This window comes from Dromiciops gliroides, chromosome 3, assembly GCF_019393635.1.
Source record: "Dromiciops gliroides isolate mDroGli1 chromosome 3, mDroGli1.pri, whole genome shotgun sequence".
NCBI classification, from domain to species: Eukaryota; Metazoa; Chordata; class Mammalia; order Microbiotheria; family Microbiotheriidae; genus Dromiciops; species Dromiciops gliroides.
In genome coordinates this window covers 479,194,707-479,217,155 of record NC_057863.1, presented here as the reverse complement: position 1 = coordinate 479,217,155, position 22,449 = coordinate 479,194,707, and the positions used below count along the sequence as shown (strand labels likewise).

The 22,449-nt window shown below is 44.8% G+C and overlaps 1 protein-coding gene across 3 annotated transcripts in view; it reads left to right on the top strand.

Moving 5' to 3' along the window:
* The window catches only part of MTUS2 (microtubule associated scaffold protein 2), a 679,782-nt gene extending 657,333 nt beyond the window's left edge, over positions 1-22,449 (top strand). For all 3 annotated transcript variants that reach the window (XM_043996074.1, XM_043996073.1, XM_043996075.1), the window contains 5 exons: positions 4,095-4,168; positions 11,681-11,779; positions 16,243-16,362; positions 18,062-18,159; positions 20,238-22,449. In XM_043996074.1, the coding sequence (XP_043852009.1) occupies positions 4,095-4,168; positions 11,681-11,779; positions 16,243-16,362; positions 18,062-18,159; positions 20,238-20,448 (602 nt within the window). In that variant the 3' untranslated portion in view covers positions 20,449-22,449. The remainder of the gene's footprint in view (positions 1-4,094; positions 4,169-11,680; positions 11,780-16,242; positions 16,363-18,061; positions 18,160-20,237) is intronic.

The window sequence follows — 22,449 nt, the reverse complement described above, 5'->3', positions numbered from 1 at the left end:
CTGAATGCTGCTGGAAGAAATCTCACAACCATGCTGACTGGTACATTACAAACGCATGTTATCTAACCTCAGCTGAGCCCTAACTGCAACAAGGAAGTCCTTTTACTCCTCTTTAAATAATTCCTTATCTCATTCCCCTCAAGAGCTATTTCAAAGCGTGCCTTCCTATTCCCCACTGTCTCTCAGCTAAGGACCTTGGCTCTTACTTTACTGAGAAATTTGAGAACATCTGATGTGAGTGTCTTCTCTTTCCATTCTCTCTCTTCCAGTCTCTGACAAAGAGATAACCCTGTATGCCATGGCCAACCCCTCTACATGTTCACTTGCTTCCATTCCTCCTGTCTTCTCCAGTAGATGACATCATCAATCATATCCTATCTCTCTATAATCTTCTTCCTCTCCCTATCTCCAGTTACTTCTATATTGACTTCAAATATGCCCAGTTCTCCCTACTCTTTTTTTTGCAGGGCAATGAGGGTTAAGTGACTCACTCAAAGTCACACAGCTAGTAAGTGTCAAGTGTCTGAGGCCGGATGTGAACTCAGGTCCTCCTGAATCCAGGGCCTGTGCCCTTTCCACTGTGCCATTTGGCTGCCCCCATCTCCCCTACTCTTAAAATACTTTCACTGGATCTGGTCATCCGCTCAAATTACAGTCTTACATCTCTCCTCCTTTTCTCAGCCAAATTCCTTGAAAAAGCTATTTTCACTTGTTGCTTCTGTTTCCTCTCCTCTCATTCATTCCTTGACTGCAATTTGACTTAATGAGTTCATTACTCAGCTGAAACTGGCTTCTCCAAATATGTCTTTATTGCCAAGTATGATGGTCTTCTCTCTGTCCTAATTCTTCTTGATCTGCCATGATTGGCATTTGCGATGGTTGACCAACCATTCCTTCTGGATATTTTCCTTTCTGGGTTTGTGTGGCACCACTCTCTCTTGATTATTCTACATGACTGACCACTCCTCATTCTCATGCTGGCTGGCCATATTTATGACCCCTAAATGCAGGTGTTCCCAAGGTTCTATGCTATGCCTTCTTTCTCTGTCATCATCGTCGTCGTCATTGTCGTCATCGTCATTGTCATCTCCCATGGATTTGACTATCATCTCTATACAGATAACTCCCAAATCCATATATCAAGCCCCAGTCTCTTTCCTTCAGCTTCAGTACCACATCATCAATTGCCTATCAGATATTTCATCCTGGATGTCGAGGAGACACCTCAAAATCAACATGTTCAAAACATAACTCATCTTTCCATCTAAATCCTCTCCTCTTTCAGAGTTCCCTATCTCTGTCAAAGGCACTATCATCCTCCAGTCACCTATGGTCCTAACCTAGGCATCACCCCAAACTGTTCATTCTCTCACAACCCATATATCCTATAATTTGCCAGATCTACCCTTCGAATTTTCACAACCTCTCATATCCAAGCCCTTATCTCTACTTGTACAGTTACTGTCTTTGTTCAGGCCCTTATCACCTTTCTCCTTGATTATTACAACAGCACCTAGATAGTCTCCTTAGTCTACCCTATACACTGTTGCCAAAGTGATTTTTGTTAAACTTGCATATGACCTTGCAAGTTCAATCAATTCTAGTGTCTTCCTGTTGCCTCTAAGGTATTATACACATTTCTGCTTAGCTTTTAAAGCCTTATGCAACCCAGAGTCAACATATCTTTCCAAAACCATTCCTGTGATCTAGCCAAACTGTCCTCTCTGTTTCTCATACACAGCACTTTGTGTCCCATTGCCTTGCTTTTTCACTGGCCATCTCTATACCTGGAATGCATTCTCTCTTCACCTCCACCTCTTAGAGTCCTCCCTTCCTTTAAGATGCAGCTCAAGCAACATCTTCTGCATCAAGTCCTTCCTGGTCCTCCCAACTGCTATTGCTCTCCTTCCTTTCCAAACCACTAGAAAGGGAGCTCTCGATTTTAGACATATTCTCTGTGGAGTGAAAAAAACAGCTATTTTGAGGCAGAAATAGAAGAGTGTGTCAGAATACCATGTTAGGTGGTGAAGTGGTGTGGTATAGCACCCAAACACAGAAAGACATGGAAGGGCACACAGATATTTGGTATTGGGTTAGAAGGAAGAAACAAGAGGTCTTCTTTTCAGCAGGGGCTTTGGATTAATTTGAAAATGCCTTGTTGTGAAGTGGTTTTCTGAAAAGACAAATCTGGAACAATGTGACAGGCCTGACTGCAGCTCATTTGTTTCTGGGTTCTCATTTGGATGGTCATCATTGATGGGTCCCAGTATATAGCCAACAGCTCCATTGTGACCAATAACAGTTCTTTCTTCTGTCACACTATCCAAGGCCATTGACTTATATATGTTGTCAAGTCAATATGTATGATATTAGCTACAACCCATCATCTGGGAATTGATACTCCTCAATGCCTGTTTCCAAACACCAGAAAGGGATGCCTGTGAAACATACTGAGAACTCATGATAGCTGATTTCTTCCCCTAAGTGTAAATCCACTCTCTTTCCAATCCACTTTGTGACTGCTCTTCTGGACACAGGACTTCCTTCAGCTTTAGTCAGATTCATGTAAAACCTCAGAGTTCTTCTTAATTGCAGACCATGCTAGGAAGAAATGTAATTAATAGCTGCTCCTCGGCAGTAGCCTGCTCTGAGCATAGGGTCTGAACTGATTAATGAGAGCTCTCCTCTCATCAGTTAGAACATGAAAACAAATTGCTTGCATAGTCAGAATGAGATAGGCTGAACCCTGACTAATGAGACTCTTCCCGTCTGGGGGAAAATGGCCCCCCATCTTCTTAATAACATTTACGTGACATTACTTTCTGCCTAGCTCCTACAAATTATTGCTGTGTTGACACTGACCCACTGAGAACAATTGTTCCAAACACCATAAAGAGGGTTCAGCTGGTCCTTTTCCCGGTAGAAGCATCTTAAAATTGAATCTTTGCTTGAGTAGGGTGATTACCCACTTTGTGGTCCTAACCATCCCTCTGTTTTCTGGCAGCCTCTCTGACCTTAAAACAATTCCTTTTCCTCAGTAGGAGGATTTTTTTTTCTTTTGTTCTTTAATAAATGAGATTGCTATCCCACCCCTCGATCAATCACAGCCTCCAGAACCTTCCTTTGTAACAAAACCAATCCACTGGCTATATATGATCACGTACACCTCATTTTGTACCTGTGATCTGTCACCTGTCTACTAAGAGGAGGGAGGTGTGCTTTGCTACTGGTCCCCTGAAGTCAAGAGCAATCGCCACATTGATCAGAGTGCTGTTGTCTTTCAGCATTTTGAGGAGAGTCACTCTTCAGAGTTCTTCTGTCCCAGGAAGAAAAAGGCAATTAGAAATTGGGAAAGAAAAGCTAAACCATTTGGCTAGTCCATCATAGACCTGGGCCATCTCTGACTATGACAGTGAATGTGGATTTTTTTCTTCTCTTTTTCTTCAGAGAAGGGCTGTCAGGTGGTCTGTTGTGGAAGGGAACAGCATTGCAAAGACAAGTCACATAACATGTTTTTTTTAGTGGGGTTTTTTTGTGTTTTGTTTTTGTTTTTGTGAGGCAATTGGGGTTAAGTGACTTGCCCAGAGTCACACAGCTAGTATTAAGTGTCTGAGGTCATATTTGAACTCAGGTCCTCCTGACTCCAGGGCCGGTGCTCTATCTACTGCTCCACCTAGCTGCCCCAAGTCACATAACACGGTAATGATATGTAATGTTATGAGGATGGAGACAGCAGGGTACCGTGGAAAGGTGCTTGAGTCAGTGGCCCTGGATTGGGATCCCTGCTCTGCCATTGGGACTTTGTGCAAGTCACTTGACTTCTACCTACCTTTGTGACTTTGGGTCAGTCACGGAATCTCTCTGACCTATAGAATGACAGAGTTGGACTCTGGGACTTCTTCAGGCCCTTCCAGTGTTATGGCCCTGTGCCCCGAGCTAGGCTCCCAGTGCCTATTCTCATGAATATTGGGCTCACTTGTATAGAGGCAGTGGCATCCTGACTTGAGTGAGAAAGAAGCTACCCCTTTTCCTAAGGTTTTTGTCAATATCAGGCAGGAGACCAATTTAACAATGTGTTTTTTTCTTCTCCCTAGAACTGATGTCTGCCCATGAGCTTGAAAAGAAGGAATTGGAAGACAGTTTTGAAAAACTGCGGTTGTCACTCCAGGTTAATACTTTCATTATCTTCTTACTGCAGCTGGGGAAGTGTCAGCATCGTTACCATCATCAAACACTTAGTGAGCATCCACAGGATATAGGGCCACTGTGCTAGGCAAAGGAGATACAAAGAGACATTAAGTCCCTTCCCTTTAAGGAACTCCTAGCCTACTTGGGAAAATAGTATGGGTGGTACTAGAATGTCATCAAATAGAGCATATGCAAAATGCTAAGTGTGTAGAATAAGCAGTAACTGTCAGGGGCATTCAGAGGAAGACATGATTTCTGAATGTTAAAGTGCTCAAGAAGAGTTTAAGGCATGATGTGTAAACTGAACAATTTGGGGATGTCTATGGGAGTGATAGAAAGGGGGAAGCGTGGCCAGACAACATTAAGAGGGGTGAGTAGAAGTCCAATTGTGAAAGATCCCAAATGATAGGCTAAAAAATGTCCATTGTATCCAGTGGGCAATGAGAAGTGAAAGTGATGTTTCTGTAAGATTAATCTTGGCAGCACTATGTAGCATAGAATGGATTGGACAGGGGACATTAGATACAGAGAATTAATGAGGACACTACTGCACTAGGTCTGAGTTGATTAGAAACTAGCTCAGATGATAGCAGTGGTGGAGGATATGGAATCAAAACACCTGAGTTTCAATCCTGATTCTGCTGAATTACCAGCAGTGCAACCTGGACTTCATTTTCTTCATCTATAAAATGAAGCAGTTAAACTATATTACATCTGATGACCCATCTGGTTCTAGATTAGAAATCCTATAGAAAGGAAAAGTTAGTAGGAACTGATGATTAACTGGATATTGAAGGAAAAGGAAAGAGAAGAGTCATGGATGAATCAAAAGTTTTGGGGTTTTTTGTTTTTTTAAAGGGGATAGATGGCTGCTTTGGTGGGGGGGGATGTTATATTTTATTTTATTACTTTTTTGGCAGGGCAGTGGGGGTTAAGTGACTTGCCCAGGGTCACACAGCTAGTAAGTGTCAAGTGTCTGCGGCTGGATTTGAACTCAGGTCCTCCTGAATCCAAGGCCAGTACTCTATACACTGCACCACCTAGCTGCCCGTGAATCAAAAGTTTTAAGCCTGGGTTATAGAAGCGTACTAGACATGGAGAGATACAGAGAGGAAGCTGACTTAGTCAGGGAGATGTGTTTGGTTCTAGATGGGTTGAGTTTGAAATGTATAGTAAAACATTTTAAAATGGACTAGACTTCTCAGGAGATAGTGAGCTCTCCCCTCACTGGTAGTCTTCAAGAAAAGACTGGATGGCTGGCCACTTGCCAGATACATTGATCATATACTTCTTTGGGTATATATGTTGGCCTAACTGGTCACTGAGGTTGCTCCAACTGTGAAAGTCTGTAATCTGATAAAATGTTCAGTTGGCAATGGAAAGATAGAGACAGAGATGAGGGAGCTACTAGTCTAGAGGTGACCATTGGAGTGACAGGAATGGACAAGTCGCCTAGAGCCAAGGGACACTAGTTTGAAAGAGAAAATGGAAGAGAGCTGAGGACAGAGCTTTGAGGATGCCCCACTTACCTAGGGGGAAGAAGGAGGAGGAGACAGAGCAGAAGAGAACAGAGTAGACATGGTCAGAGGTGGGAGAAAAACCGAGAGTATCACACAGCCAATAAGAGGGATTTGCTGTGAGAACCATTTAAGAGGGTTGCGGTTTTTGCTTCATCACTTCTAGCAGGCTCTTTATTCCGTTGGCACCAGCCAGAGGTGTTTGCTGTTATGAGATGTTGGAAAATAGCTTCCCCTCTTTGCTCACAACTCCTCACTGAATCAGCAGCTATTCAGAGTGTTTGCTTTCTCTCGAGACCTAGCCCTGCTGAGACCAAAAAGAGTCAGCCAAGGTCGCCCTCTCTTTCTGGCCCACATAGCTATTTTTCCTGTTATTCCTCACATCCCTCCTGTATGTTCAGCAAAGACAGAAAACTCAGTTGTGAGCTGTGTAATAGAATAACCTTTTTTAGGTTGTTTAGGGCCAGCTGGGACAGTTTAGCAAAGAGAGTACTTTATTCAAGTGAGTAAATGGAAGGGGGGAGAGGCTCATCTGTGTAATGGGGATAATAACAACATCTACCTCACAGGGTTGTTGTGAAAATCAAATGAGATAATATTTGCAAAGTGCTTAGCACAGTTCCTGTCACATAGTTTTATTGTTGTTCAGTGGTTTCGGTCGATTCTGACTCTTCGTGACCCCATTTGGGGTTCTCTTGGTAAAGAGTAGAGTGGCTTGCCTTTTCCTTCTCCAGCTCATTTTATAGATGAAGAAACTGAGGCAAACCAGGTCAATGACTTGTCCAAGGTCACACAGCTAGTAAGTGTCTGAGGCCAGATTTGAACTCAGGAAGATGAGTCTTCCTGACTCCAGGCAAGTCACTTAGCCTCTCTAGGGCCCAACTCTGCAACAGTGGAGGTTATATTAAAACCAGGAATGCCCCACTTAGATGAAATTAAGACTGCATCTTCTCCCTCCCTCCACAAAAAGAAAAGGTGCACCCAAGTCTTAGAATTGTGCTGTGGTTTCTACTAGGCCCTTAATGCCTTATACAACATGTTCTTTTTCTCCACGAATGCGATGTGATACAAAGAATGTCAATGACCTTACAATCAGATGAGACCTAGACTCATAGGCTCAGAGGAGGAGAGCCAGAAGGGGCCACCTCTAGCCAAGCCCTTCATTCATAAGGGAACTCAAGGCCAGTGAGTTGATGGCACCCAACAGATATTTATTAAGGCCCCACAAATATTTAGCATTGGGGGTAGGATTTGAACCTAGGTCCTCTGGCTCCAGAGTTAATTTATTTTCTACTCTGCCAGCGTTCAAATCCTGCCTCCTAGCAGACTTGTTTACTCTGTGGTCATGGGCAAGTCACTTAGCCCATCTGAGCCTCAGTTTCCTCATGTGTAAAATGGAAATAATAATACCTGCAGTACCTACATCACCTAGTTGTTATAAAGATCCTATAAAATAATGTGTGCAAAGTAAATTGCAGAGCCTCAACGCACTATTAAATGGCAGCCATAATCAAAAATTTATTACTAGAGAATAAGTGGCTTATTTTCCACTGTTGACTTACATTGGTGGGGGGAAATGTATGTTCACTGTCCTGGTCAGAAAGAAGTGTAAGATCATGGAACCACAGTTAGCATCGTCAGCCATCAGATACGCTGATAACTAACAAATCCTAAAATGAGAAACTGTTATAGCGAATTGGCTACTGATCCACATTCCGATTCCATAACGTGTCTCTACAGAAAACTGTCCAATTTGGAGATTATCTTGAGAAAATGAATTAATCCCAAGATTCTCCCCTTTCCTTCCCCCATCTAACACTCCTCTGGTCAGTCTCAGCCCTCTACTTATGTATGTCCTCGGAGAACACAGACAAATCTGAATTTTAGCTCTAGCCAGACTTTAATCAGGAAGACAGATCTGCTGCCTGACAACCAACTAACCAGCACATCAAAACACAAATATAAATTATTTTGCATTATCTATGACACTGGATTTCTACCATTAGGGCAAAAAAAATTGGGAATTGATGCATTGTAGTTTTAAAATCTCTGTCAAAGTTGGACTTCACCCAATTTGCCCTCTTAGAATTAGATTATTTGTTGTGAAATTCAACCTCCATTTACCAAATACCTACTGTGCACAGAGCACTGTCACAGATACTAAGAAAGATATCAGGTTTTGACAAGACACTTTCTGTGCCCTCCTTCACTTTCATCGAGTAGACCCTGAGAGGAGGAGCAAGGACCAGAGATCCCCCTGCCACCCTTGGAGGAAAGGGGACTGGGGTAAGCTGGCAGCTGGATGGGCAAATTAACACAGTTGTTTTCTTCACTAGCTCAGAAGCCCCCTGGATGGTAGCAGCCTGAGGCCATTCTATCTTATCTTACCGATGCTTTGTCAGCTTCCCAGATGGGGGCTAGAAAATGGGGGGACTAGGCAGATAGATTCCATCCCTAATGTTTCAGGTGAAGGGTGCGATAAGCCTTTGGGGAAAAAATACTCTTCCTTTGTTTACCCCGAGTAAGTTTAATGCTGGAGCCACGTGGAGAGGATAGGCATTTTTATAGTCATATTTGAGAAGGTAGCAGCATGATGATACATGTGCTCTGGAGGCCGGGGGAGGGGGGGCCCAGCCAGAGTTGCCATGGGCCATAATTTACATTTCCCAGCTCATGTGTGCGTAAAATCCCATAGACAATAATACTGCCCTAATGTGTTTGTGTTTGCGTTTGCATTTAATGCCCTCGTGGGCCTTTTGTTGTGGAAAATGAAATGGAATTAATGGGAGGAAAAAAGAAAAGAAGACATGGGGTGTCTGTTGGGGCCAGGACACATGTGCTGTAGGGAGGAGGGGGTCCTCATCCTTCTTGGCCTAGAGGGTATTTGACACACCAAGGAAGGTCACACCACACCCTGCTCAGTTCTGAAGCAAGAGCAAAAGTAAGCCTGAAACAGTCAGAGCTTTCGGGCCCAGGATCTCCAGTGTTCTGTACAGCAAGACCTTCTCTCTGCTTTTCAGTGGCGCCAAGAGAAGTAATGGGAACACCTCTGTCGCTTCCTTTTTAAAGCCCTGTCACAGGGTAGTTAGGGGCCAAGCACAAGTTTTTAAGTGAATGGCAAGGCTAAAGGAGGGGGAGAAGCTATCTTACCTCCTTCCCCCTTCCAAGGGTCTGCAACAGCCTTGCTACTGTGTAGGACTGGGCCCCGGGGTGGGGTGGGGGGATGGGGATGGGGATGGGGGATGGTTAGTATGACAAGATCGCTGCAATTCCCTTGGGAGCCTGGGAAAATTGGGTAATGATTTTCACATGTATGTTCCCAATTTCTTCCCCATACACACACACACTTGAAACTGTATTTAAATACATTTAACCTTCCTGTAGTGAAGTGGATAGAGTGCTGAACCTGGAGTAAGAAAGACCTGAATTAAAATGTGACTTCTGACACTAGCTGTGTGACCCTGGACAAGTCACTTAACTCTGTTTGCCTCAGTTCCTCATCTGTAAAATGAGCTGGAGAAGGAAATGGCCAAGCAGTATCTTTGCCCAGAAAAACCCCCGATGGGGTCATGAAGAGTTAGTCACAGCTGAAACAAATGAACAATAACCACCTTCCTGATCCTCAACTTCCCCTTCTCTACCATGGCCTAGATGACCTATAACCCTATGCTATCCCAGGAAGAGAACTGACCTTGGAATTAGACAATCTGGTTTTGAATCCAGGTCCCAATACTGGTCCTCAGACAACACAGTTCACTGACTGTTCTGAGTTTTGGTTTTCTCATTTGTAAAATGGGAACGGTAACACTTGTACTCCCTACTTTATTGGACTGTTGTGAACAGTGAGGTATAGTATCAGCATGGACTTTTTTTATCCTAAGGCAGCTTGATATAATGGAGAGCACATTGGTTGACTATGGTTTTTTTTGTCTGTTTTTTTGGTGAGGCAATTGGGGTTAAGTGACTTGCCCAGGGTCACACAGCTAGCAAGTGTCAAGTGTGTGAGGCCAGATTTGAACTCAGGTACTCCTGACTCCAGGGCCGGTGCTCTATCTACTGCACCACCTAGCTACCCCTGGAGAGCACATTGGACCTGTCAGGGTGACCTGGGTTGAAATGTTTCTTCATGTGCTTATTTGCTGTGTGACTCTAGGAAATCTACTGAACAGCTCTGAGCCTCTGTTTCTTGTGTCAAATGGGGGTAATAATTACAGCAGCTAGCTCGGGGAGATGTGAGGACCAAATGAGAGCATGATTGTAGTTTTGCAGAGCCTTCAATTGCTGTCATGGTGGTGTTATAATCATCGTTGTTATTATTCCAGCAGTTATGTCGTCACCAGGAGATGTGAGAACGAATCTCCCTGGACAGTGAAGGCTATCCCCTGGTAGAATAAGTCACCAAGCAAGGGCTTTCAGATGAGGAAGACTTCTCATGTGTTGGAGATAGTTTAGTTGTCACCATGCCCCACAGTCGAGGTACAGACAAACTGTGTGTGAGGTGTCTCCTTCTGTGATTCCACAAAGGTAGAGACAGACACTTCTGACACCAGGAGCTGGGTGGTCCCTCAGACTTCAGACTGGTGGTGCCCTCTGCTGCCTAGTTAGAGCAAGAGGAGGCTGCTGGGACATGGAGATGATACTTGGCTCCATGAAAAGTCATTTTCATCACCTATAAAAGTTTATTGTGGTCCTTGGGTACATGACACTGTTGAGAACATCTTCTCCAACTGTTGGTGAGGAAGGATTCTATCTTTAACCCCCAGATCAGGGCATCAGACAGACAGACAGATGGTGAGATGTACTTTTTTTGGACTCTGTTTTTGTAATATGAATAATGATCATGATGAAGGCTCACATTTCCATAAGGTTTATGAAGAGCTTTCCATAGATGATCTTATCTGATATAATAACCCTGGAAGGAAGATACTATTATCCCATTTTAGAGATGAGGAAACTGAAGCTGAGAAAAGCTAAGTGGATTGCCCAGAATCACATAGCTAGCAGTGTCTGTGGTGGGATCTGAACACAGATCTTTGTGAGGTAGCATGATAGTTAGAGCTCTTGAATCACATGACTTTGGTTCAAATTGTGCCTTTGCCCCTTACTGCCTTGGTTAAATCACTTAAGTGCTCTGGGCCTCAGTTTTGTCACTGATAAAATGAGGAGGTTGGCCTGCATAAGCTCTTGAGGTCCCTTCTGGCGCTGGATCTGTGAGAGCAAGTCCAGAACTCTATCCATTATGCCGCCTAGTTTCAAACAAGGAACCTGAGGCTCATATTGGCTAATTGACTTGCCTAGGGACACTCAGCTTATGTCTGAAGCAATATTTGAACCCAGATCTTCTTGACTCCAAGCTCAGCACTTTATTGTCTATATACCTCTCAGAATTGTCTATACCACCGTGGAATAAAAAGAGTTCATGTGATGTATAGCACTTCACTGACCACACAGCTCTTTTCTCACATAGAAAATTCCAATTAAAGCACATGTGCACATACATACAGTATTATTATTGTTTGTCCTTCATTCTCAAAGAGGACCATGACATCAGGAGGTGATGTTATGACTTGCAGTGAATTGGCTTTAAGTAAGGCAGGGCTATGCAAGGTCACCAGCCTCACTCTCTCCTCCAGAGCCATCTGGGTCCAGTGGCAAGATTTAGATCAGGACAACTGAAGATGGCCCCGGATGTTTAAAGAAATTGGGGTTAAGTGACTTGCCCAGGGTCACACAGCTACTAAGTGTCTGAGGTGAGATTTGAGCTCAGGTCCTGATGAGTTCAGGGCCAGTACTCTATCCACTGTGCCACCTAGCTGCCCCACATACAGCATTATTTGTTACCAGAAGATCCACCTGCTTTCTTCTCTAAGGGGCCACCTCCAAGATGCTCTCTTTGACCTTTGGCCCTGTCCACCAACACCCAGCTGACCTTTCCCTCCTCTTCTCCCTTGTTCTTGTTTATATGTGAACTACAGGACCAGGTGGACACTCTCACGTTCCAGAGTCACTCTCTCCGGGACCGAGCTAAGCGATTTGAGGAGGCTTTGAGAAGAAACACTGAGGAGCAGCTGGAGGTAAGCAGCAGCCTGCCAATGCCCAGATATTACTTGGGTCCCCCGTGGGCAACGGAAGGGCAGATTTCGGTTCATCTTCCTCCGGGCCGGCCCTGCCCGCCCCCCATCTTCTGTGAGCAGCTGCCAGGGCCCCTATTTTCACTAAAGAAAAAGACTCTGAGTTGATTCCTTGTCAAAGTGACAGCGAGTCCCAACCCTCTGAGCTCTCTGGATGTAGTTCTATCCTCAGTGACACTTGGCAGCTGGGTATCATCAGTCTTAGTGTCAGCCTTGCCACAATCCACTTACCTACCCATCCAGTACCATTAAGCTTCTGTGACAGTCAGAAGAGTAACTAGGGCCCTGCTGGTGCTCATCTCCCATACCCCCCTGTCCCTCTCCACCCACTTCTGGCTCAGGGTGGGACAGGGAAGCCACACTTGCTGAATGCACAGGTGAGTTTGGGGCCACATTCCTAGAAAATCAGGCAAAATCTCTTGCATTCCATTTTTTCAATTCCTGTTTTCCTTGAAACTTTCTCTCTTTGTTACTCTCTAATTTCATAATCATGGTGTCTTCATCTGGGTCAGGTAGGACCTTGATGGCAAGGCTTTCCTGCTGTGTGCTGATTGAGCATTAAAAGCAAGCGATGGTTTTGATTGCATTCACTCCATGTATTCCATTTGTCAGAGGGGAGCTAGACTGAACATCTCTAGGCAAGATGCTCTTTGGGGTGATCTCTGAATTTTCCCTTGTAGGGTCATGCCTTCATTTGGTGAGCATTTCTTGAGTGCCTACTATGAGCCAGTCACTATGCCAGGCACTGGGAACACAGAGACAAGCAGGAGACTTGCATTCTTTTATGTTTTTACTAGTATCTTATTTTTTCCCAATGACATGTAAAGACAATTTTTAACATTCATTTTTTTTTTAGAATTTTGAGTTCTAAATTCCCCTCCCTCCTTTTTCTTCCCCGCTCCCCAAAGCAGTAAGCAACTTGTTATAGGTTATACATGTCTTTTATTCTTTTAGAGAGAGAAGATAAGTAAACAAAAAAAAGTAAATGCAAAATATCTACAGCACAGTCCATCATCAAGCATTCTTGATACCTACTGTGTGCGAGGCACTGGGGATGCAAAGGCCAGAATCCAATTGTCCTTACGCTTAAGTCAGTCAACAAATATGCATTTATTAACCTCTTGTTGTGTACTTGGCACTGTGCTTAGCCTGAGGGTTAAAGAAAGTAAAAAAAAAACAGATCCCTGTCCTAGAGTGACTCATTTTTCCAATGGAGGAGACAGCATGCAAACAACTACGTTCCTATAAAATAAGTGCAGGCTAAAAGGGAGGTGCTATCCCTATGAAGGACTCCAGGAGCTTACCTTTAATGGGGTAGGTGGGGATTACGGGGCCTAAGTGTATGCAAAGTACAAGGTAGAGGGGGAGGGATGGAAAAGGAGGCTGGGGGGGCAGCCTCATGGAGGAAGTCCTGTTTGAGCTGAGCTTTGAAGGGAGAGATGTAAAGAGGGAGGGCACTCCAAGCATGCGGCAAAGTCCGTGCAAAGGCATGGAGATGGGAAATGAAAAGCCATGTAGGAGCAGCAACAAGAAGGCCAGTCTGGCTGAACCACAGAGTGTCTGAAGGAGAGTAATAAGCCTGGAGAAGTAGGTTGGAGCTTGCTATGATGGCTTTGAAATGCCATACAGCAGTTTGTATTTTGTCCTCGAGGTAACAGGGAGTCAAAGGAGCAGCTTGAACAAGAGAGTGACTTAGACCTGTGCCTTCAGAATATGACTTTGGCAGCTCTGTGGAGGATGGGTTAGAGAGGGGAGCGACCAAGGAAGGGAAGCCAGCTGGGAGGCTGTTGCAGTGGTCTGTGGGAGAGATGAATGGATGCAAGGATGTTGTGGAGTCTGCAAAACCTGACAACTGACTGGATGTGAGAAGTGAGACAGACTGAAGAGCTGAGGATAATGCTGAGGTTGGGAACTGGGTAACCGGAAAACTGCCGGTACCCTCAGCAGACAGGAGATGAAAAGAAATGTCCGGGGGGTGGATGTACAAGTGACAAATGAGTTCAGGAGAGGCAGCACTTGAACTGAGCTTGGAAGTCATGTAGGGAGTTGACTGGATGAAAGTCATAGTCATAACTACACCCAAGGAGGTTTGCTGCTTCTTGCAATGTCTTCTTTTGCTGTTTTACTTTGCATTAAAAAATATTCATTGTAGGTGAAGTCAAGTTCAGAATTTTTAAAAGAAAGAATGCAGATTGTACAAAAATACAGAGATGGGAGGTGGAATGTGGCTTACAGGTAATGGCAGGTAGGTTAATCTGGCTGGAATATGGAGCACTGGGGAGGAGAACAATAGAATTAGATCCCATTTCTGAAAATTATAGAAGAAGGTAACTGTCCCTTAAAAGGCAGTGGCTCTCAGTCATGCACAATAAGACAAAGCCAGGGACTTCTTCTATTCTCAGGAAAGGATTGGCCCCTGAAAAAGCCATTGAAGTTGCGTAAGTCACACTATTTGCACAGTCTATTTCAAAAGAGTTGCTTCTTGAATTTTGTAAGTCATTTATAAAACTAAAACATTTCCTCCCTGGTTACTAGTGCCCTCCCTGCCTGCTCCGACACCAGAAAGAACTTCCTATTTACTTGTCTGTGAAGGGCAGCATGGTATTGTAGGTAATGGGGGGAGAGAAGGCTTCGGAACAAGAAAGGTCTGGGTCCCAGGCCTGCCTCAGACTCTTCCTGTATCTTTCTGACTCTCAGTACTCTGGGCACACTCCTGAGGATGGTAGGACCTGACTAAGATGTAATTGAGAACTGTTTAACACAACAAATAAAGGCACAATAAAACCTGGGGAGCATTCTATTTTAAAACTGAGTCCTGGGGGCAGCTAGATGGCGCAGTAGATAAAGCACCGGCCCTGGATTCAGGAGTACCTGAGTTCAAAAATCCGGCCTCAGACACTTGACACTTACTAGCTGTGTGACCATGGGCAAGTCACTTAACCCCCATTGCCCCGCAAAAAAAAAAACAACAAAAACAAAAAACAAAAAAACCAAAAAAAAACAAAACTGAGTCCTTGTGGAGCAGCAAGGACCCTGATGTACAGACTGGTAGTCCCCATTTCTAGCTGAGGTTGACACTGCTGCTCCAGGCAGCTCTCTAAGCCACTAAGTTGCAGAGAAGGTGCCTACTTAAAAAGTGCATAGACTTTCCTCCCCTGGGAATTTGCCCAGACCAATGAAATTGAAGATCCGGCCCCTGTCTATTCCTTACTTCTCTGTGTATATGTTGTTTCACGTTAATAGAATGTATATTCTTTTAGGGTAAGGATTCCTTTGTGCTCATCTTTGTGTTCCCAGTGCTCAGCACAATGCTGGGCACAGGGTAGACAATTAATAAATGCTTGTTGGATTAATGTGAATGAATGAATGGACAAACTAATTTCCCTACCCATACAGTTGCTTGAGAGGCAATGTGGTGAAATAGAAAACATGCTAGAGGTGGAGTCCAGAAGATCTGAGTTCAAATCCTATCTCTCACACTTTCTAGCTAGGTGACCATTGGCGAGTCACCCACTCTCTCTGGGCCTCAAGTTCCTCATCTGAGAAAAGAGGAAGTTGGACTTGATTGTCTCTATGGTTCCTACCAATTCCAAATCCATGGCCCTTTGTCTCCTATTTCCAGCAGAGCAATAAATATTTTCCTTAAGATTTCCCAAAGAGGAGTGAATTATAGGAGGGTTCAGGACTCCATACATCACTTCTCCTCTGTCTCAGTGTCCACACAAATATGCATTAACAAATAGTTAATGCAGAGCTGACCTTGAAGCCAGAAAAGTCCCATCTCTGATACATACTGGCTGTATGACCCTGGGCAAGTCACTTAACCTCTGGGCCAGGGGTATCAAATATACAGTCAGCAGTGTTCCAGGAACCATATTAAAATGCAATTGGAGGGGGCGGCTAGGTGGTGCAGTGGATAAAGCACTGGCCCTGGATTCAGGAGTACCTGAGTTCAAATCTGGCCTCAGACACTTGACACTTACTAGCTGTGTGACCCTGGGCAAGTCACTTAACCCCCATTGCCCCACCAAAAAAAAAATGCAATTGGGAAAAATTTAACAAAACAAATGAAAATACAATAAAACATAGGTAACATTCCTTCTTAAAGCTAATATTCAGGTCTCAGGGATCCATACATATGACAGTCATTATCTCTGTTCAAGTTTGACACCACCGTTCTGGGCAATCTCTAGCATATGAGCTGTAGAGAAGATGCCAGCTTATAGAGATAGAGGCAATTTCTTCACTCAGGAATTCCTTCTTCCAGTAAAATCCCAAGTCTAGTCCCTAGTTTGTCCCTATGGGAAGGCTTACCACAGAGGCCTGGGATTTGCTGAATCCATGAAGCCGACTCATACCATTAAGAGCCGTAACAACATCATTGCTTCTTTTCCTGCTTTCTGTAGGTTGCTCTAGCTCCCTACCAGCACTTGGAAGAAGACATGAACAGTCTGAAGCAAGTACTAGAGATGAAGAATCAACAGATCCACCAACAGGAAAAGAAGATCATCGAGCTGGAAAAGCTGGTCAGTCCTTCCCTCCACCCAGGAGAGCCTACCTTGTTCCATTTTCTGTGATCTTCATTGAGGTCGTCAGCTAGCGGTATTAGGCGAGGGATTCTGCACTGGGCACTGTCCTAAGGAAATTGAGTGGCCGTGTTTCTACAGTGCTTCTCAGCCCTCAGGATCTTCCAGATTGAAAATCACCTTCCCAAGTACAGGGCAGGGGACACATGGTCACGGCTCGTTTGTTCCAAAAGAAAATCTATGGGTTTGGTTGGGGAGGAGGAACGTAAACTTGATGTGAGTCAGTCGCATGATGAGACAGCCACAAAAACATGCACTCTTGGATGGCATTAAGAAGGGCATGGCTTCTAGGAATAGAGAAGTACCTATCCCGTTGACTCTGCCCTTATCTGACTCATGGGAAGCATTGCTTTCAGTTCTGGCTGTGACTGGATAAGAAGGATGTGGATAAGCTACAGCGTCCGGTGGAAGGCAGCCAGAAGAGAGAAGGGCTTGAGTCTGCCATAGGAGGATCCATTGAAGAAACTGAGGGTTTTTAGCCTTGAAAAGAGAAGACTGGAGCGGGGGAAATGGGGGAGTGTGGAATGATAGCTGTTCTCAGGTACTTCAAGGATCCTCAAGGGGAAGAGGGAGTAGATTTGTTCTGTCTGGACCCAGGGGCAGAACCAAAGGCGACTGGGTAAAGAAGGGCAAGGAGAAGAGGAGGAAATAACTAGCTTTTACAAATATTATCTCATTTGATCCCCACAGCAACCCCATGAAAGTAGGCATTACTATTATCCCCATTTTATAGTGGAGAAAACTGAGGTAAACAGAGGTCAAGCGTCGCACAGTTCATAAGAGTCAGGGACTGGCTTTGAACACAGGTCTTCCTGGCTTCAGGTCTTGCTACTCTATCTACTAAACTGCCTCCTAGGACAAACTTTCTAACAATTAGAATTATCCAAAGTTGGGCTGCTTTGGGAGGTAGTGATCTGTGCCTGTCTCCCACCTTTGAAGGTCTTAGACCTTCAAGACATGATATTAGAAATGTGAAGGGGAGGGGGGGGGCAACTGGATGGAACAGTGAATGGAGCACTGGCCCTAGAGTCAGGAGGACCTGAGTTTGAATCTGACCTCATACACCTACTAGCTGTGTGACCATGGACAAGTCATTCACCCCAAGTACCTGTTAAGGGCTAAAATTCTAGCTAAACTGTCTAAAATATCTGAGTGGTCGCCAATAAATTATAAGCTTTAGCAAGAGTTAGACTTTTAAGCATTTATTAAGGAGAATAAGAATTTGGTAAAGAGAGAGAAAAAGGCCTAGATTCCTATCTATTAAAGGGAGAGCACATTTCTAGCTCTGCTCTCCACCAGAGTCCAAAGGGAAGAGCGCAAGACTGAGCGCCAGTCTCTTCCTTCCTCCTCCCACTAGCCCACGTCACTTCCTGACGCCAAAGAAAAGACTCCTGGTCTTGCCCTCAAAGACCTTCGCTTCATGGGTGGAACTCTTCTACAGTAAGTCTCCAGCAGGTGGCGTCATTCCAATCGTTACATACCTCCAAAAATAAAAAAAAAGAAAGAAAGAGAAATTTGATCAATCCCTCCTTCTTGGGAAAGGTATTGTCCATGATGAGCGTGTGCCAGTGATGTCACCATTTCTATACAGGTGGCTCTAACTAGGACATATCACCAGTGAGCTCTTCATTCTTTACAGGCTGAAAAGAACATCATCCTAGAAGAAAAGATCCAAGTGCTTCAACAGCAAAATGAGGACCTCAAAGCAAGAATTGACCAGAACACTGTTGTCACAAGGTGTGTAGGTTTGAGAACCTCTAATCTCCTGAATGAATGTAAACCCATTGAGGGCAGAAGCAATTTAGGTTTTTATGTTGGTATCCCCAGCCCCAGCATAGTGCTTAGCATACAGTAGGTGCTTAATAAATGGGCAGCAGCTAGGTGGCAGAGTGGATAAATAGAGCACTGGCCCTGGAGTCAGGAGGACCTGAGTTCAAATGTGGCCTCAGACATTTACTATTTGTAATAAAAGAATAAATAAATGCCGGATGCCCACCGGCTTGCTTCTTTACCTCTTTCAGTTGGCTTTCAGGATCTGCTACTTGCTCCCACCTTCCCCCTTAGTCCTCCCTAGCCAAACTGCAAGAGCTTCTCCATGAGGAGGCTATCTCTGTGTCTGGTTCTTGCTTTTTCCCATCTGCTGGGATTGGAACCCAGGGCTTCCAGATTCTAAATCCATCACTCTCATTGTGCCAGGTTGCTTCCCAAGTCTCAAGATGGACACAGAACACTCTGAGAAGGAAGAGGAGGGAGGAGGAGGGAGGGAGCATGCCCAGCTGAGGGGAACAGGGAAGTTGGCAGCTTTCCATGCAGGCTAGAGTTAACACTGGTTTCAAATGACCAGAATGGCGCATTTGGCTCACGGGCATGGAAATAGTCCTGGCACACAGTCCCAGTTCCCTGGAGAAGCCTAGGGGTGGAATGCACCCTGTTCAAGAGTGCACAAGAATGTTGTTCTCCACCCTCCCTGCCCCTCCCATATTCAAATCAGAGAGCTCCCTGCCTCCAGTTTCCCCTCTCACAGTCATTTCCTGGTCTGTCACTGTTCTCTACCCTGTCCTTTGCTGGCACATCCTCTCCCCTCTTCCCACCACATCTGTCTGTGTTCTTGCCCTGGCCTGGATAGATACAGTAGGGTCCCAGTTCATGCTGCTCAGCCCTCTGATCAAGCACTGCCCTTTGTGTCCTGATGAGCCAGCTAGGGGAGGATGCACCTTCCCAGCCAGAGTCTGGGGCATGTGCCAGATCTTCCACCCCAACCTGGAACCCTGATCTCCTATCTCCCCAAACCTAAGTCAGTCTGGCAAAGGAGCTTGAGTTGGGAATCTGTCAGAGAACTGACATCTCTTCATCTGAGTCTGATAGAAACCCAGGACCGGGTCTGGTAATGACTTGTGTATTTTCTTTCCGTACCCGGAGACCTTCTATCTGGGAGCCTGTGAGAAGCCACAGTGTGCCCATTTACCACCCTTGGAAGCTCCAAGAAACATTGGTTTGTGTTTTGAGAAAGAAGACTTGGGCAGTCCTGTTGCCTGCCCAGGCTTCAGCCCACACAGGCTCACCTGCAGTCACTTAGGTAGTAGGTCTCGGTGTGCCTTAATATCATCCTCTAGAAAAGGAGAGTAATGCCTGCCCCTCCCAACCCACATATAAAAATAAATAGGAAGAACCACAAACAGCTGCTTGACGGGCACTGAATAAATGGGGCCAATGCAAGTTGCTTTTATTATTTTCACTAATTAGACAAGTGATTATTAGCACCTCTGCTGACATAGGGAACAAGAGAGTAAATGTTAGGGGAGATCCTAGACTTCATTAACCTACTTTGTTGGTATTTCTAGTAAGAGGCTTGAGAGGAAGAAAGGAAAGCAAATGTTTCAAGGAACATTTTAGAGAATCCATGGCTTTGGATTATTATCCATGCTTTCCCTTGCCATGGGTTGACCTTTGCTTTATATCACTGATGTTGGCGTTTTGTTGTTGTTCCATGTTGTCCAACTCTTTTTGACCCTATGTGGGGTTTTCTTGGCAGAGATGCTGGAGTCATTTGCCATCTCCTCCTCCAGCTCATTTTACAGATGAAGAAACTGGGGCAAACAGGATTAAGTGACTTGCCCAGGGTCACACAGCTAGGAAATGTCTAAGACCACATTTGAACTCATGAAGATGAGTCTTCCTGACTACTCCTCCCCCCCCCCCCCCCGTGCTCTATGGCGCCACCTAGCTGCCCCATAGATGTTAGTGTTACAGCTTTTTCCTATTGTTTATATTATTATGGATATATTTCTTTACCTCTTATTGTTTGTCCTATCCAGACAGTTGTCAGAGGAAAATGCTAACCTCCAGGAGTACGTGGAAAAAGAAACAAAGGAGAAGAAAAGGCTAAGTAGAACCAATGAGGAGCTGCTTTGGAAACTCCAAACCGGGGACCCCACCAGCCCCATTAAACTCTCCCCCACGTCCCCCATTTACCGCTCTTCCTCGGGACCTCCGTCGCCAGCCAAGATGAGCACGGCCCCGAGATGACAGCGCCGCGCACTCAAGGTTTTCATCCCAAGAGAGTATTCATCAGAGTAGGTGATTGAGACCTGAGGTCCGCTACTGCCTGCATGCTTGGCAGCAGCCTTTCCTGTGTCCTAGACGGCTCCGGTGTACGAAGTTTTTGGTCTTGGCACTCCAATGTCCTCGAAAAGTGTACCCCTTGTAGTCTGGCGTGCAAACTTTTTTCTTTCTTTCTTTCTTTCTTTCTTTTTTTCCTTAACTATAGTTAGAGCCAAAAGACAGAAAGCTCTTTAGACTGATTAGCCTTCAAAGGTGGACTTTCACTGCAATATTTCAGGTTAGTTACAAATGGTTCGGTTTTGGAATAGACCCCCATGTATGTACCACACCATCGCCCGCGTATCTCTAGACGTGTGTACGGATATCCTTGCAGCTGTTCTGAATTGCATTTTTTTATACCGCTAAGTGCTGATATATTTTAATGATAGTCAGCAGTTTTCTAACTTGTGCCTAAGAATTATAACTCAATTAGATGCATTTCTGTCTAGCCTCCCAGGAATATTTCTACCCGAAATAGAAAAAGAAAAAAAAAAGAAGAAGAAGCGCCTTCAGCCAACCACCAAGTGGTAACCCTATTTAACATGAACACCAGCGATTTGTGATATGGTAACTGCCTTCACCACAATCAGCTTCTTATTCCACTTGTTATGAGGTCACTATTATTCCATTTGCAGATTTTTAATTATTATTATCCTTGCTGTGAGTTGATGAGGGACCGCAGCAAGAAACCCTGAGGGGTTGTAGCGGGTTCTCAGATGTTTTTCATGACAGTGACTCATATTATTCTCCTAAACACAAGTCTTTGCTTTGTTTCTCAATGACATTTCAGAAGCAATCAGCAAGCTAGAATGCATTCAGAGAAATGCTGTGGTTCTTCCAGAATGAAGATGAGAGACCACAGAGGGGACCAAGACATTTTGGGCTCCCATCTCCACAAGCTTCTCCCAGAATCGACGTTTCCCTTAGAACAAAGTGCACAGGCTGGTCCCGGCCTTTTGATTTGATTTGTTCCAGCTTCCCACAATCCTCTGGAGAGATGCTTGAAGATGGATAAACTACATAATGCTATTTTACCCCCCCCCCATCTCCCCAATGCTAGAGGCCACTATCCTAACTACCTATGTCTGGACTGCTGGTGGGGAGGGGGAGTGTTAGCGATTTCCTGAGAACTGGCCAACCCAGATGGATCCAACCCCAAGCTTTGCTAGATCATCACGTGGGGACCCACAGATACTGCTACATCTTATTTGGTAATGAACCTGCAAAGCAGTTGATGGTGGTCATTCCCCACATTGACCTGGCCAGTTCTACCAGAGGGAACCACAAAATTAACAACCAGAGATGACCATTCATTCTCTGTTATTTGCCCAAGTGGGCCAGGTTAGGCCACCTGCCTGTCCTGGTGTTTGTATCTGGGATGATAGAATAGAACGTGAAAAGTGTTCTGTGGTATTGTGGCAGATTAGGAGCATGGCTTACAAAAGGAAAAAAAATTAGTTTTGACAGATGTTATGATGATGGTGGTGGTCGTGGTGGTGATGCCATTGTTTTGTGTTTGTGGCAAGGGCCCTATATGTCCCCCTTCCCCCATTCCCAGAGTCTTCTCCCTATGCCCAGATCTGGGCAAGCTTGAGTCGAGAACATTGGTGCCCAAAGAAGACAGGTTCAGAGAAAAAGGAAGCCGAGAAAAGGCGCAGGGAGAGATGTCAGGGTGCTCCACAGGCCTCGCACACACAGTTGGGTGTAGACTTGCTGCTAGCAGACACGTCTGGTACAGGTAGATGTAGGGGGCAGCTGTGGGACCCTGGCCCAGAGAGTTTTCATCAGATCCCCAAACATCTCTTGCCTATTCCAGGACATGAAAATTAAGTTAAAGTTTAAGAAGCATTTGTTTTTCTTTTAGTGGCTTTGCATGATGCTGTGATACCGAGTATGTTGGGCATTCAGTTAGAATAGATCATGCCA